Below are 15018 nucleotides of genomic sequence, written 5' to 3'. Positions count from 1 at the left end.
AGGGAATGGCAACCAACTCCAGTGTTGTTGCTTACAAAATTCCATAGACAGAGCAGACTGGCAAGCTACAGACAATGGTGTTGCAGAGTCAAACGTGACTTGACAACTAACACACACACTCTATATGTGCATACAATATAAGTACTTTGGAAATGTTCTGAACAGACTTCCTTGTCCCTAAACCTAAGTACGAACTCTAACTCTGCCACCTCTTCAACCAGCTCTGCAACCCAGGAATTCTCCTACACTATGAGCAGTAGAAGGTACTGCTCTGCGTTTCCTCATTTCTAAGGAGGGCTGAGATGAGACAGTGATGAACTAAGGTCACATTTTAGATAAATGTTTCATATAGTAGTACTTAAGATACTGGGACATGTTTTCTTTAAGACATTTAAAATATTACACTAGTAATCTTATTCTGCTTACAAGTGAAAATTTGGGAAATGCACAAAAGTATGAGAATAGAAAATATACCCATAATTTAATACTCAGAGATAAATTTTCTATGGAGAAGCCTCACCACAGGCACCTGGAAGCCTCATCCCACCCCAAACCCTGCATGTCAAGGGTCAAGAACACCAGACCTTCCTCCCCTCCATCTTCCCATCAACCCTATTCCCACTCCCACCTTCTTCCAGGAAAACTTACAGATGGCTGAATGACAATGGCTAAGTATCCTAACCTAGATCTCAGTGACCATCTCACCTTTGTTTGGAAGATGTCACGTGACCTGAATGTTACCCATAGAGCCCCTTCCTCACACCATGCACAGTGCTTAGTGCTTTGCACACCTCATCTCTGAGAAAGTGCTCTGTAAACCTTCAAGCACCATTCAGACTACAGTGTGAAGGTGTTGTGAGTTCTTGATTTGTCCTGATGACAATTTCATCTTCTAGAAGGTAGAGGAAGAAGTTTTCCTTACAGATTAGAAAACAGAAGAGACCTACACCTTTCCCTGGAAGATCTTCCTAGAATCAAAATATTTCAAAAATTGTCTCCTGAACTCTCAAATTTCCTGGATATTCCTTGACAGAACTTGCATCACAAATATGCTGAGCACCAATCAGAATGAATGTAAAGGGTCTGCAAAGTAAGAGTGTTCTGTGCTCTATGAGAATTTGAGCCCAGAGCCCAGAAATGTGGAAGTCCAATCAGAAATCTCTGTCGCAGGCACAGGTGTGTGCACACAGAAGGGTGCACACATCCTGACCCCACCCCCACCACTGCTGCAGATTCTCAGCAGACCTGCTCTTAACCCACCTTGTGTTGTTAAGACCCACTCATGAAGCTTAGTCTCTGGAGATTTATAAGGCCACAGAGTGCTTGTTATCAGACCCCTGATAGAGACCTTGTGAAGAGTGAACCTGGAGACAAACTTTAATGACAACTCCCTGTCCTATTTTGCCCTTTCATTGAGGACAGCTACTTCCTCCTTGCCCAGATGTTGCACCATTTTATAAAACAGACTGTTTCTATTCTGCAGCAAATCATTTGGCTGACCAGTTTCTTTCCGTCTCCCTGAATCCAAAACCTGTAAACAGCAAAAAGAAACCCATTAGTACATAATGTCTCCCAGTAACATATTATAACCCAGACAATATTTCAAAAAGTGGCAGGATAGGGAAACAGAGAAAATCTGTTTGGGTGGTAGGACTGGCTGATGTTTTAATAGTTTGACTAATTTGTTTTACTAGGCAAACAAAGGCCTAACCTGACCTTTTAATATTATAATGTTATAGGAAATAAAGAAAATAGAATCTTTAGACTATGACTACTATATATATAGACTATATATATAGACTACTAACTCTATAGCATCTTATTTTATGTTCAGGGCATTTGGGGTTGTTATCATTAGCACTTTTAGCACTCAGACTCTGAGCTTTGAGGCAATTTGTACAGATTCACAGAGTTGGCAAATATCTTCATTCAAGAAAATCAAACTCCATTTACCTAAAAAGTAGGTTGGTGTCTTACAAACCAGAGAGCAGTGCCCTGACAACAAATTAATGGTCAATTTGAGAATCTGAACAATATTTGGGGAAAAAAAGCAAAGGCTTCCAGGATTTCTTAAGGATCCTGGATTATGCCAGCTTCTAAGAGGAACAGAATCCTTGTCCAAGGGATTGAGATGCTTCTTGAAGCTGGATGTGGTTGTAGTTTATTCTTCTGGGAGAGAAAGCCTGGCAAAAGGAGCTGGTACATAAGCAGCTTTTGCAAAACTGCTCTGCACAGAAGAAATCTCTAGAAGTCCAGTTTTCTCTTTGGATAAGACTAAAGAAGCAAGTAAGAAATTGAGCTCCAAATTCCAGTGATCATGGGTTACAGAGCACATGGGGCCAGCCCAACCTGAACTGCCGAGTATCTGACTCTGTTTCCATAAATTATCTTTCTTTCCTTGTTTCTCTTTCTTTCTTCAGCTGCTTTCCTTTCACCCCTGTTATTGCTCATTAATAAGTCTGCTAAATGCAAACTGAAAGTGAGAGGAAGGGGTCCTTCACTCTGCCTTTCTACTTATTAGTGACTTTGGTTAATGGTTCTGGACGGGGAAAAAGTGCCTGAAACAATTGGCCCAAGTGATATAATTATAAAACTGTTCTGATGTTCAGTAGTATTTAATTCTTCATTTAGGTCATATTTGAAATAAATGCATATTAAGAGAATATACTGGATGAGCTTCCCTGGTGGCTCAGTGATAAAAGAATCTGCCTACTAATGCAGGAGTCTTGTGTTCCATCCGTGGCTCAGAAAGCTCACACATGCCACAGAGCAACTAAGCCCATGTGCCGTAACTACAGAGCCTGTGGTCTAGAGCCCAGGAGCCTCAGCTATTGAGCCTACATACCTAGAGCCCATGCTCCACAACAAGAGAGCCCATGCAATGAGAAGTCTTCACACAGCAATGAAGAGTAGCCCCTACTTGCTGCAACTAGAGAAAAGTCTGTGTAGCAAGGAAGACACAACACAGCCTAAAATAAATAAATAAATAAAAGTTGATGTATGGCAAAACCCAATACAATATTGTAAAGTAATTAACTTCCAATTTAAATAAATTTATATTTTAAAAAAAAGTTTTTTTTTTTTGTTTTGTTTTTTTTAAAGAACAGAATGCAGGAACTCTAAACAACACACAGGTTGTTTTTCAACATATAGGTACTACAATAAATTTAATCCTTTCCATTTAATTGGAAACATTTATTAGTCTCATAAATGCCATTTTCCTGTTAATCATTTGTTTACTACTGTGAATTACTGCTAAGGGTAGCTTTCTCAAAAGAGTCTGAGAATAATCGAATCTGTTTCATCCACTTAATGGGCTTCCAAGGTAACTCAGTGGATAAAGAATCTGCCTGCAATGAAGGAGACACAAGAGACACAGGTTCGATCCCTGGGTTGGGAAGATCCCCTGAAGAAGGGCATGGCAACCTATTCCAGTATTCTTACCTGGAAAATCATATGGACAGGGGAGTCTGGTGGACTACAGTCCATAGGATCATAAAGAGTCAGACATGACTGATCAACTTTCACTTTCACATCTGCATAATAATTTAAATGTTCGGTGAAAGTTTCTCAGTCATGTCCAACTCTTTATGACCACATGGGACTGTAGTCCACCAGGCTCCTCTGTCCATGGAATTCTCCAGGTAAGAATACTGGAGTGGGTAGCCATCTCCTTCTCCAGGGGATCTTCCTGACCCAGGGATTAAACTCAAGTCTCCTGCATTGCAGGTGGAATCTTTACCATCTGAGCCACCAGGGAAGCCCTGTAACTTGGCATGTCAATTTAGATGTCTCAAATGTGCAATTCTACTTAAGCATAGCATAACAGAACGTAACTACCACTCCTGATGTTGAAGAAGAAAAACTGCAGTTTTAAAACACTGGTCTCCACACATCTACGTCAATTAATATATGAAACAGTACACAAGAATTGGAGAAAAGGCAGTTTCTATGGTAAATAGTAGTAGGAAAGCTGAACACCTGAAAATACATGAAATTAGACACTCCCTCACATCATGCACAAAAATAAACTCAAAATGGCTTCAATATCTAATATAAGGCTGGGAACTACAAAACTAAATGAAAACACAGGCAAAAGACTCTTTGATATAAATCACAGCAAGTTTTTTTTTTTAGATTAGTCTCCCAAAGCAAAAGAAATGAAAGCAAAAACTAATGGAACCTAATAAAACTTAAAAGCCAAGGCTCACGTAGGGGCTACAAAAGCTGAGATGGGACACAGACTGAAGAAAGGCCAGAAATAGAATTTTACAACTTAGCCTTTACATTTACTGGTTTGGTAAAAGACTCTAGATATTTCAGAACAAATAAACATAAAGCAAATCCAAATTCTCGTTATGTACAGAAAAATAGGTATAATTTTGGATTTTTAACATCCCTTATAAGAAAAAGCTCCTACAATCTCCCATTAGGTCCCCAACTCTTCTCATAACCCAAGATAAACTATTAACTAAACCACATATTCAAGTTGGTATGATAATAATCCCCAAACCCTAGGATCTCTCCAGGAACCCCAACCCTGAACAGCTTATCAAGCTCTAATAGGTTAAGTAAAAATACATTATGTTGGATGAGTAACTTAGTTACATAAGCTCAGTGAAGATGTGTTTATGAAGCCTGTTTATGTGCAGATATTCCAGACAGCTGTCCTAGAAATAAAAATGAAATGGATGCACTGCAAGATAATTTGATCCATTTTCACTGGCAGGATGTCATCAGTGATACAGAAGAATGCAGGGAGAGGTGGGTGAGTGCACCAAGAGGTGGTGGTGCCCAGGAGAGGATGGAGGAGAAGCCTGATAAGAAAGATGCTGGGAGGTGATGACAACAATGGAGAGAGATCCCACTGCGCAACAAGCAGAGCGGGGAGGGGGAGATCTGAGTGTCAGATTTGTCTCTGGCGGCCAGGTGATGACACAGGACAGCTGTCCAACCCTGAAGGTGGGTCCTCATCGGTAAAATGGGTACCTGTGATTTTCTCAGTGACTGGACAAGGTGACGACTATTAACTCAAAATCCTGTCTTGGGTCTTGAAATAGTAAATCATTCTTCTCACTGGGGAGGGATGAAGGCTGGGTCAGGGTAACCTCCACAGCCACTCTCCCAAAGCTGCTGCCTTTGCACACAAGCATGCCCCCTCCATAAACTATTTCTTCTCCCCAACTGTATTTCATACCTCAGTGTTAGTTATCTTTCCTCTTAAAACTTGAGTGAAAACTCTTGCAGTGTTTTTGCAGGAGCTTTTCTCTTCTCGAGTGTTCTAACTGCAGCATGTAGGTTTATGAAAGAAAAGTTCCATTAAGGTGAAAAATAGAATTTAAGTAAAACTCTATTTAGGTTGAGCTGTTTTATGCTTTTCAGGTGGGTGTGTTACAACCGTTTCTGATTTTCACTTCTGTGGGAAAAATTCTAAGAAGAGGTTTGAGATGAGGAAGAAACAAAAAATATAAAACCATAAGATGGACTATAAACAGAAGAGGTGGGATCTGAGTTTCTCAGCTCTGCTTTTGGTTCTTCATCATTCATTTCCAGAGAATTCTCTAACTGAGGACAGTGAAAGTGTTGACCACAGATAACACTGTTAGAGTAAGTGCAGATTGTCACATGCTTCCTTTGTTCACACCAACAGGAGACTATGGGTGATATGAAGGCAGCAGTGTGCAGAGACTGGAGGGAAGAGCTGGGCTGTTGGCTGCAGAGAAAGCAGGTCACGAGTGCCCAGCTACTCTCAAAAACTACAGGAAGAACCCTCTAGTGTAGAGACAGTGGTGAGTCTTAGGATAAAGAGCATTTCTAATTTGTCTGTCTTGCTCCACTGTTTTGTGGCAACTGAGAAAGTAAGGAAGATTATATTAGCTTTCATTATGACTCCATCAAGTTTTATAAACTTAATATTGAGAGAACTTTGTGAAATCAAATTCTAAGCCTGACACTTGAGTGGTGCTTAATGAGCTAAAACAGGCCAAATCCCTTTGGAGAGACAACACATAAACAAAGCTATTAATTAGGTTACAACTGTTTCCCAGCAAGCCCTTTCTCTGACTTACTTACAGTGAACAAAACCATATCCATCTAACTATTTCAAGATTTTTTATAAAAGTGACAATTTGGAAAATATATAGATGTCTAAGTTTGAGATTAATTGTGCTCTATACCAAAGGAACATTTCATGCAAAGATGAGCTCGATAAAGGACAGAAATGGTATGGACCTAACAGAAGCAGAAGATATTAAGAAGAGATGGCAAGAATACACAGAAGAACTGTACAAAAAAGATCTTCACAACCCAGATAATCACGATGGTGTGATCACTGACCTAGAGCCAGACATCCTGGAATGTGAAGTCAAGTGGGACTTAGAAAGCATCACTACGAACAAAGCTAGTGGAGGTGATGGAATTCCAGTTGAGCTATTCCAAATCCTGAAAGATGATGCTGTGAAAGTGCTGCACTCAATCTGCAAGCAAATTTGGAAAACTCAGCAGTGGCCACAGGACTGGAAAAGGCCATTTTTCATTCCAATCCCAAAGAAAGGCAATGCCAAAGAATGCTCAAACTACCGCACAATTGCACTCATCTCACATGCTAGTAAAGTAATGCTCAAAATTCTCCAAGCCAGGCTTCAGCAATACGTGAACTGTGAACTTCCTGATGTTCAAGCTGGTTTTAGAAAAGGCAGAGGAACCAGAGATCAAATTGCCAACATCTGCTGGATCATGGAAAAAGCAAGAGAGTTCCAGAAAAACATCTATTTCTGCTTTATTGACTATGCCAAAGCCTTTGACTGTGTGGATCACAAGAAACTGTGGAAAATTCTGAAAGAGAAGGGAATACCAGACCACCTGATCTGCCTCTTGAGAAATTTGTATGCAGGTCAGGAAGCAACAGGTAGAACTGGACATGGAACAACAGACTGGTTCCAAATAGGAAAAGGAGTTTGTCAAGGCTGTATATTGTCACCCTGTTTATTTAACTTCTATGCAGAGTACATCATGAGAAATGCTGGGTTGGAAGAAGCACAAGATGGAATCAAGATTGCTGGGAGAAATATCAATAACATCAGATATGCAGATGACACCACCCTTATGGCAGAAAGTGAAGAGAAACTAAAAAGCCTCTTGATGAAGTGAAAGTGGAGAGTGAAAAAGTTGGCTTAAAGTTCAACATTAAGAAAACGAAGATAATGGCATCCGGTCCCACCACTTCATGGGAAATAGATAGGAAAACAGTGGAAACAGTGTCAGACTTTATTTTTCTGGGCTCCAAAATCACTACAGATGGTGACTGCAGCCATGAAATTAAAAGACGCTTACTCCTTGGAAGGAAGGTTATGACCAACCTAGATAGCATATTGAAAAGCAGAGACATTACTTTGCCAACAAAGGTTCGTCTAGTCAAGGCTATGGTTTTTCCTGTGGTCATGTATGGATGTGACAGCTGGACTGTGAAGAAAGCCGAGCGCTGCAGAATTGATGCTTTTGAACTGTGGTGTTGGAGAAGACTCTTGAGAGTCCCTTGGACTGCAAGGAGATCCAACCAGTCCATTCTGAAGGAGATCAGCCCTGGGATTTCTTTGGAAGGAATGATGTTAAAGCTGAAACTCCAGTACTTTGGCCACCTCATGCGAAGAGTTGACTCATTGGAAAAGACTCTGATGCTGGGAGGGATTGGGGGCAGGAGGAGAATGGGACGACAGAGGATGAGATGGCTGGATGGCATCACTGACTCGATGGACGTGAGTCTCAGTGAACTCCGGGAGTTCGTGATGGACAGGGAGGCCTGGTGTGTTGTGATTCATGGGGTTGCAAAGAGTCAGACACAACTGAGTGACTGATCTGATCTGATCCCTATGATGAAATTTTAGGCAGCTTTAAGAACTGAGCTGTGGAAAATTAATAAATGACATGGGGGAATTTTAAGAATACATAAAAATTCTGGTAATGAAATATTCTGTTTTGAAGAATAAAATAAATTATTAAAATGGCTCTAATGTTATCCAAATAATATTATAGCACTATATAACTGCCACTTACTGGTGGTGGGTATTTTGTAACCTTCCCTTTATGAGATTTTCTTCTATTTTCCTATTTCTGCCTTGTACATCTATTGCTTTTTTATAACAAAAATATATTTTTATGGATTAGATTCAATTAAAAATAGAATTAAAAAACATATTCATCTATCTTTCTGCAGAAGTATTCACATGCAATAAAATGTAATTATTACACCTTATCACTTGCAATGATAGGACTTTATGGTGACAACCCTGTCGGTTATGCCCTTCGTCAGCATTTGTCACTTCCCCAGCTACTCCTTAAGGCCGGTCGCCCACCCTCTGGAGCATAGGCTTTGAAACAGATTGACTCGTCTTTATGTTCACACTAAAACTTTCAGAATAGACAGTCACCTGTTTTCCAAAAAGGAACGAGGTACAGTCATCCGTCAGTGTGGGTACAGTTCCAGAACACTGGAATGAAGTGAATATGTCATTAAAGTGAGTCATATGAATGTTCTGGTTTCCCAGAACATACAGAAGTTATGTTTGCATGACACTGGCCTATCAAGTGTGCAATAGCATTATGTCTGAGAAAACAATGTAGAGACCTTAACCTAAAAACAATGCATTGCTTAAAAAAATACTAACCAACAGAGGAGACTTCAGCAAGTCATAGCAGTAACATTGATGTTACAGATCACCAGAGAAACTATAATGATTGTAGAAAAAGTTTGACATATAATGAGAATTACCAAAAGGTGAGACAGAGAATTGGAATGAGGAAATACTGTTTGAAAAATGGCGCCCATAGACTTGCTCGATGCAGGGTTATGATAAGCTCTCAATTTGCAAAAACGCAGTATCTGGGAAGTACAATAAAAAAGCTATGTCTATTTCTAAAGCAAGAAATACAAATAAGGTTCAAATTGGGAAAGGATGTCAAGGTTGTATATTGTCACTCTTCTTATTTAACATATATGCAGAGTACATCATGCAAAATGTCAGCCTGGATGAAGCTCAAGCTGGAATCAAGATTGCTAGGAGAAATATCAATAACCTCAGAGAGGTAGATGACACCACCCTTATGACAGAATCAAAGAGGAACTAAGGAGCCTCTTGATGAAAGTGAAAGAGGAGAGTGAAAAAAGCTGGCTTAAAACTCAGCATTCAAAATACAAAGATCATGGCATCCAGTGCCATCACTTCATGGCAAATAGATGGGGAAACAATGGAAACAGTGACAGACTATTTTCTTGGGCTCCAAAATCACTGTAGACAGTGACCACAGCCATGAAATTAAAAAGATGGTTGCTCCTTGGAAGAAAAGCTATGACAAACCTGCTGCTACTGCTATTGATGCTAAGTCGCTTCAGTCGTGTCCGACTCTGCGCAACCCCATAGACGGCAGCCCACCAGGCTCCTCCGTCCCTGGAATTCTCCTGGCAAGAACACTGGAAAGGGTTGCCATTTCCTTCTCCAATGCATGAAAGTGAAAACTGAAAGGGAAGTTGCTCAGTCGTGTCCGACTCTAAGCGACCCCATGGACTGCAGCCTACCAGGCTCTTCCATCCATGGGATTTTCCAGGCAAGAATACTGGAATGGGGTGCCACTGCCTTCTCTGATGACAAACCTAGACAGCATATTAAAAAGCGGAGACATTACTTTGCCAACCAAGGTCCGTCTAGTCAAAGCTATATGGTTTTTCCAGTAGTCATGTATGGATGTGAGAGTTTGACCATAAAGAAGGCTTAGCATCAAAGAATTGATGCTTTCAAACTGTGCTGATAAAGAAGACTCTTGAGAGTCCCTTGGACTGAAAGAATATTAAACCAGTCAATCCTAAAGGAAATCAACCCTGAATATCCATTGGAAGGACTGATGCTAAAGCTGAAGATCCAATACTTTGGCTACCTGATGCAAAGAGCTGACTCATTGGAAAAGACTCTGATGCTGGGAAAGATTGAAGGCAGGAGGGGAAGGGGATGACAGAGGATGAGATGGTTGGACAACGTCACGGACTGAACAGACATGAGTTTGGACAAACTTGGACATAGTGAAGCACAGGGAGGCCTAGTATGCTGAACTCCATAGGGTCACGAACAATCAGACATGACTGAGCGAATGAACAACAACAATTTTCAGAAAAGAGAGGAGAAACTAAGAGAAAATTACATTACTGGAGGTTCCCATCAAATTTTTCAAGGAAGGATACATTGAAAAATTGAACATAAATGAAAACAGCTAAAGTGGTGAGAGTCTTACCGATATCCGTTGACAGTCAATGACATTGCTCAACCTGTGTGTGATGGTTAGCACAGTGCAGTGAGCAAATTTCTCACGAATTCTTTTTTGTATTAACTCATCAGTTCTAGAATCAAAGAAATTGATTTAGTTCAGTAAAAACAGGAAAAGCAGATGTTTGACTTAAAAAATCATGATACTTTTAATAATGTTTTTAAAAATCAATATCTTAATGTATAATCTTGTTCCTTAAAAAACTAAGTATAAAAAGTCTATTCAGAAATTTATTGTTTTTCAAAAATGGAAAATAGTCTTCCCTCAAAATTGCTTGAGATTATAATGAGCTGGATTTAGGAATCTAGCTCTCTCAGGTTGCCTCATAACAACATTAACCCTATATAAAATGTCTTGGTTTTTCCTTTGTTTTCTGGAATTAATATTATCAAGAAATATCCATGAGGCCAAGAGAATATGTTTTCAATTTACCACCTTTAGAATTCAAGAATTCAGATTCAAGGTTTCCTGGATCTCAGCTCCATACCTTGGATCCACATTTGATGTGGCTTTGTCAATAATCAATATCTGACTTTTCTTAAGAATAGTCCGAGCAAGGCACACCAGTTGTTTCTGTCCAACACTTAAGTTCAACCCAGATTCTGCTAATTCAGTATTCATTTTACCAGGAAGATATTCAAAGATGTCTTTAAGTTGCACCTGTGGATACAGAAAGAATGATATTTTCCTAAGCAAACTGTTACTGAAGTAGACAAGCCTCTACACATTAGAACTCTGACATCCTCAGGACTTCTTATGTATCTTACATGTACAGCCAGGTGATGGGGAGAGCTCTTTCCAAAGAGTGTTCACTGAGAAAGATGGTGGAGTCAAGTCAGGACAGAAAGATCTCAATGTCCCTCATCCCTGCCATAGGACAGCCTCCAGAAATCCCACCACCCTTGGGATTAGTTAGGGAAGTCTCTCAAAAAATGAAGCTATTTCTCCCAATGTGGTTTCAACAGAAAAGTTAAAACAATCTTTATAGTTGAGTCAAGTTTCCAAACGTTCATTTTGCATAGGAGTTGGTACACTAAAGAAAAACTTCAAAAAATTTTACAGTCTTTTTCTCTGAAGATAAAATCTTACCACCACATTTTGTTTTAGAAAAAGCAGAGGAACCAGAGATCAAATTGCCAACATCCGCTGGATCATCGAAAAAGCAAGAGAGTTCCAGAAAAACATCTATTTCTGCTTTATTGACTATGCTAAAGCCTTTGACTGTGTGCATCACAATAAACTGTGGAAAATTCTGTAGGAGATGGGAATACCAGACCACCTGACCTGCCCCTTGAGAAACCTGTATGCAGGTCAGGAAGCAACAGTTAGAACTGGACATGGAACAACAGACTGGTTCCAAATAGGAAAAAGAGTATGTCAAGGCTGTATATTGTTACCCTGCTTATTTAACTTATATGCAGAGTACGTCATGCAAAATGCTGGCCTGGATGAAGCACAAGCTGGAATCAAGATTGCTGGGAGAAATATCAATAACCTCAGATATGCAGATGATACCACCCTTATGGCAGAAAGTGAAGAACTAAAGAGCTTCTTGATGAAAGTGAAAGAGGAGAGTGAAAAAGTTGGCTTAAAGCTCAACATTCAGAAAACTAAGATCATGGCATCCGGTCCCATCACTTCATGGCAAATAGGTGGGGAAACAGTGGAAACAGTGACTGAATTTATATTTTGGGGCTCCAAAATCACTTTAGATGGTGACTGCAGCCATGAAATTAAAAGACGCTTACTCCTTGGAAGGAAAGTTATGACCAACCTAGACAGCATGTTAAAAAGCAGACATTACTTTGTCAACAAAGGTCTGTCTAGTCAAGGCTACGGTTTTTCCAGTAGTCATGTATGGATGTGAGAGCTGGACTATAAAGAAAGCTGTGTACTGAAGAATTGATGCTTTTGAACTGTGGTGTTGGAGAAGACTCTTGAGAGTCCCTTGGACTGCAAGGAGATCCAACCAGTCCATCCTAAAGGAGATCAGTCCTGGGTGTTCATTGCAAGGACTGATGTTGAAGCTGAAACTCCAATACTTGGCCACCTGATGTGAAGAACTGACTCATTTGAAAAGACCCTGATACTGGGAAAGATTGAGGGCAGGAGGAGAAGGGAACAACAGAGGAGGAGATGGTTGGATGGCATCACTGACTCAATGGACATGTGTTTGGGTAGCCTCCAGGAGTTGGTGAAGGATAGGGAGTCCTGGCATGCTGCGGTTCATGGGGTGGCAAAGAGTTGGACACGACTGAGTGACTGAACTGAACTGAAAATATACAAATTCAAACAATTGCAAACTGCACCTTATACATTAGTAATCCTGGAACCTGCTCTGGTGATGGTTCTTTCCCAAGTTTACTTCTATAAATAGTGGACCAATCAAGTGCATTTTCCTCAGTGTCATAAATGTCTTGCAGTGAATGAAAACTCATGAAAAATAAGACACAACATCTTATTTTCCCCAGAATATGGATATAGATGATGTTTATATCAATCTATCTTCATAAAGTTATACTCCAAAGATTAGAAAAAACAAACTTTTAACTGCCAAAGATAATCTGAAACTACATTTGGTGGTAGGGATAAGTTCAATAAATATTTATTTTGAAAAGTATTATGGAGCAAGAACCAAACTCAGGCTTTACTTGAAGTTGAATAACAAAGAAGAAATACACTCCAAATTAAGAGACCAACAGCTTGATGAGTGATGGCTGATAAATTATCTGACCCTTTACAATGTCAGATAACAACACACCAAGGATGAGTGAGCAGTGTTTTTAATTTTTCATTTTTCAGGTATCCTAAATGCTGGAGCATATCTATGAATATGAACCTGAATTATGTTCCAGATGGGAGTCTGATCCCATGAAAAGGGAATTATGAGTTAGGATTAAATATGGTATTTGTAGGTAGTGTTAGCTTGAAAAGTACATAAAATCTAAAGAGTAAGATTTGGATTGTGGTGCAAGTGGTTGGACTTGCTTAAGACTGACATCCTGACTCACACTTGCCTCTGACTTGGATGACATCTCATCACTAATTTGATTTTATACTTTCCTTCGAATTTGTCTATATCGGCGTCACAAGGAAAAAGGGTTGTGAGGGGAAATGTTTTTCAGAAAATGTTAATTTCTGAGATTCTGTCTTCATTTATAAATCAGGGATAGTTATTGGAATATATGAATATGAAGACCCTCTGTAGTGCAATGATAAAATCAAATTATAATTAAGTATTAAAATGGGGAAAAAGGACAATAGAAGCAGAGACAATAATAACTAGGAGCTACAATAAGAGACTCTGAAAACATACTAGATAATAGCATAATATCACTGTTAAATTTATTGATTGATATGACTGTGTTAGGACATATAAGGGAACGTCCTTGTTCTTAAAAGGTGTACATTTTTGTATTTAAAGGTGAAATCCAACTTTTAATAAACATTTCTACAACTTACAAAAAATTCAGCAAAATATAGATTATATTGATGGAGAAAATATGGGAAGACACTAACAGCTGATGAATCCAGGTGAATGTGTATATGTGTTCATCATACTATTCCTTCCGTGTTCCTGTGATTTGAAAATTTAAAAAAAAATAAATTGGAGGCTTGGGACTCCCTGGTGGTCCAGTGGTTAAGAATCCACCTGCCAATGCACAGGACATGGGTTTCATCCCTGGTCTAGGAAGATCCCACGTGGCAAGGAGCAAGTGAACTCACATGCCACAATAACCGAGCCCACACCCTAGAGCCCACAGGCTGCAACTCCTGAGCCTGCAGGCCACAGTACTGAAGCCTGTGTGCTCCAGAGTCCAAGTGTCACAACAGGAGAAGCCATGTCAGTGAGAAGCTGTGTACTGCCACGAAGATTAGCCCCTGTTTGCCACAACTAGAGAAAGCCTACAAGTAGCAATGAAGAACCAGCACAGCCAATGTAAAAATAAAAAATAAAAATGGAGACTTGAAGCCAGACAGCCTGGGCATAAGTCCTGCCTGGCTCTGCCAACTGGGCAAGTTTCTAAACTTACTCTACCTTACCTTCCTAAGCTCTAAGACTATATTATCATAATTATAAAGATGGGTACCTCCTAACACTGATAGAGTACAAAATGAATCAGTACATGTAGACTTTATGACAGATCAATAGATATTGCCCAATATTAATAATGCTGCCAGCTAGCTTCTGTTCATGTTCTGCTCCATTTTCCTCCTTTGCATGTATCAACACTGAGACCTTGTTACATATGCATCGACTTGTTTTCCATCTTCTCCAAGAGAATTTAAGCTCCAAGGGTAGAGATTTTGTCTTTTGATGACTGTGATAGCCCTACATTCTGCAACACTGCCTAACAAGCTCTCAGGAGATATTTGTTGCCTGTATTAATGAAGGCATGAGTGAATCTCATCGTGTAACACATCTGATCCTATAAATTAGAAAATAAATCCACATATATAAATAATTTATACATAACAGTATCTCCTTATTAAGTTCAAGTGTTGCTGCTGCTGCCGCTGCTAAGTCGCTTCAGTCGTGTCCAACTCTGTGCGACCCCAGAGATGGCAGCCCACCAGGCTCCCCCGTCCCTGGGATTCTCCAGGCAAGAACACTGGAGTGGGTTGCCATTTCCTTCTCCAAGTTTAAGTGTAAAAGGAATATATTATAACAATTAACTGGGTCCAAGATATCACAACCTCATACTT

The 15018-nt window shown here is 39.7% G+C and overlaps 1 protein-coding gene across 1 annotated transcript in view; it reads right to left on the bottom strand.

Annotated features, from left to right (window-relative positions):
• Positions 1 to 285: 285 nt before the first annotated feature.
• The window catches only part of LOC129624640 (ATP-binding cassette sub-family C member 4-like), a 158857-nt gene continuing 144124 nt past the window's right edge, over positions 286 to 15018 (bottom strand). Inside the window, exons 28-31 of the mRNA XM_055542793.1 lie at positions 10799 to 10971; positions 10279 to 10384; positions 2846 to 2969; positions 286 to 1531 (exon numbers count right to left, since the gene is read on the bottom strand). Coding sequence (XP_055398768.1) covers positions 1488 to 1531; positions 2846 to 2969; positions 10279 to 10384; positions 10799 to 10971 — 447 coding nt within the window. The 3' untranslated portion in view covers positions 286 to 1487. The remainder of the gene's footprint in view (positions 1532 to 2845; positions 2970 to 10278; positions 10385 to 10798; positions 10972 to 15018) is intronic.

Source organism: Bubalus kerabau, chromosome 12, assembly GCF_029407905.1.
Source record: "Bubalus kerabau isolate K-KA32 ecotype Philippines breed swamp buffalo chromosome 12, PCC_UOA_SB_1v2, whole genome shotgun sequence".
In the NCBI taxonomy this organism is placed as follows: domain Eukaryota; kingdom Metazoa; phylum Chordata; class Mammalia; order Artiodactyla; family Bovidae; genus Bubalus; species Bubalus kerabau.
This window is presented reverse-complemented; position numbering and strand designations above follow the sequence as displayed.